Source organism: Buceros rhinoceros, unplaced genomic scaffold (assembly GCF_000710305.1).
Source record: "Buceros rhinoceros silvestris isolate BGI_N320 unplaced genomic scaffold, ASM71030v1 scaffold5343, whole genome shotgun sequence".
Classification (NCBI taxonomy): Eukaryota; Metazoa; Chordata; class Aves; order Bucerotiformes; family Bucerotidae; genus Buceros; species Buceros rhinoceros.
Window position 1 is genome coordinate 52,204 of NW_010402945.1, and position 441 is coordinate 52,644.

Here is a 441-nt window from a genome sequence, read left to right on the forward strand (position 1 = left end):
TGTCAGAGTGGGAATATGCAGCCAGACCTTACCTTCTGATGGCTGGTTCCACAGTCATGGCTCTTCTCGAAGAGGCACACGTACAGTTCCTCTGTTAAGGCTCTCCCACCGCCCCTTCATGCCTCCCCGTCTCCTGCAACAAATGCTGCTTTCCGAGAACTCGTATGGGCACCAATGCCTGTAACACTGCATGTAAATTAAATACATACTCTTCTTCTCACAGGTGGATTTGCTGAGTTCTCCAGCTCTTTCCCCGAAGAGGCACACGTACAGTTCCTCTGTTAAGGCTCTCCCACCGCCCCTTCATGCCTCCCCGTCTCCTGCAACAAATGCTGCTTTCCGAGAACTCGTATGGGCACCAATGCCTGTAACACTGCATGTAAATTAAATACATACTCTTCTTCTCACAGGTGGATTTGCTGAGTTCTCCAGCTCTTTCCC

The 441-nt window shown here is 50.3% G+C and overlaps 1 protein-coding gene across 1 annotated transcript in view; it reads left to right on the plus strand.

Annotated features, from left to right (window-relative positions):
* The window catches only part of DUSP16 (dual specificity phosphatase 16), a 31,422-nt gene that overhangs the window by 17,254 nt on the left and 13,727 nt on the right, over positions 1 to 441 (plus strand). Inside the window, exon 3 of the mRNA XM_010132811.1 lies at positions 224 to 254. Coding sequence (XP_010131113.1) covers positions 224 to 254 — 31 coding nt within the window. The remainder of the gene's footprint in view (positions 1 to 223; positions 255 to 441) is intronic.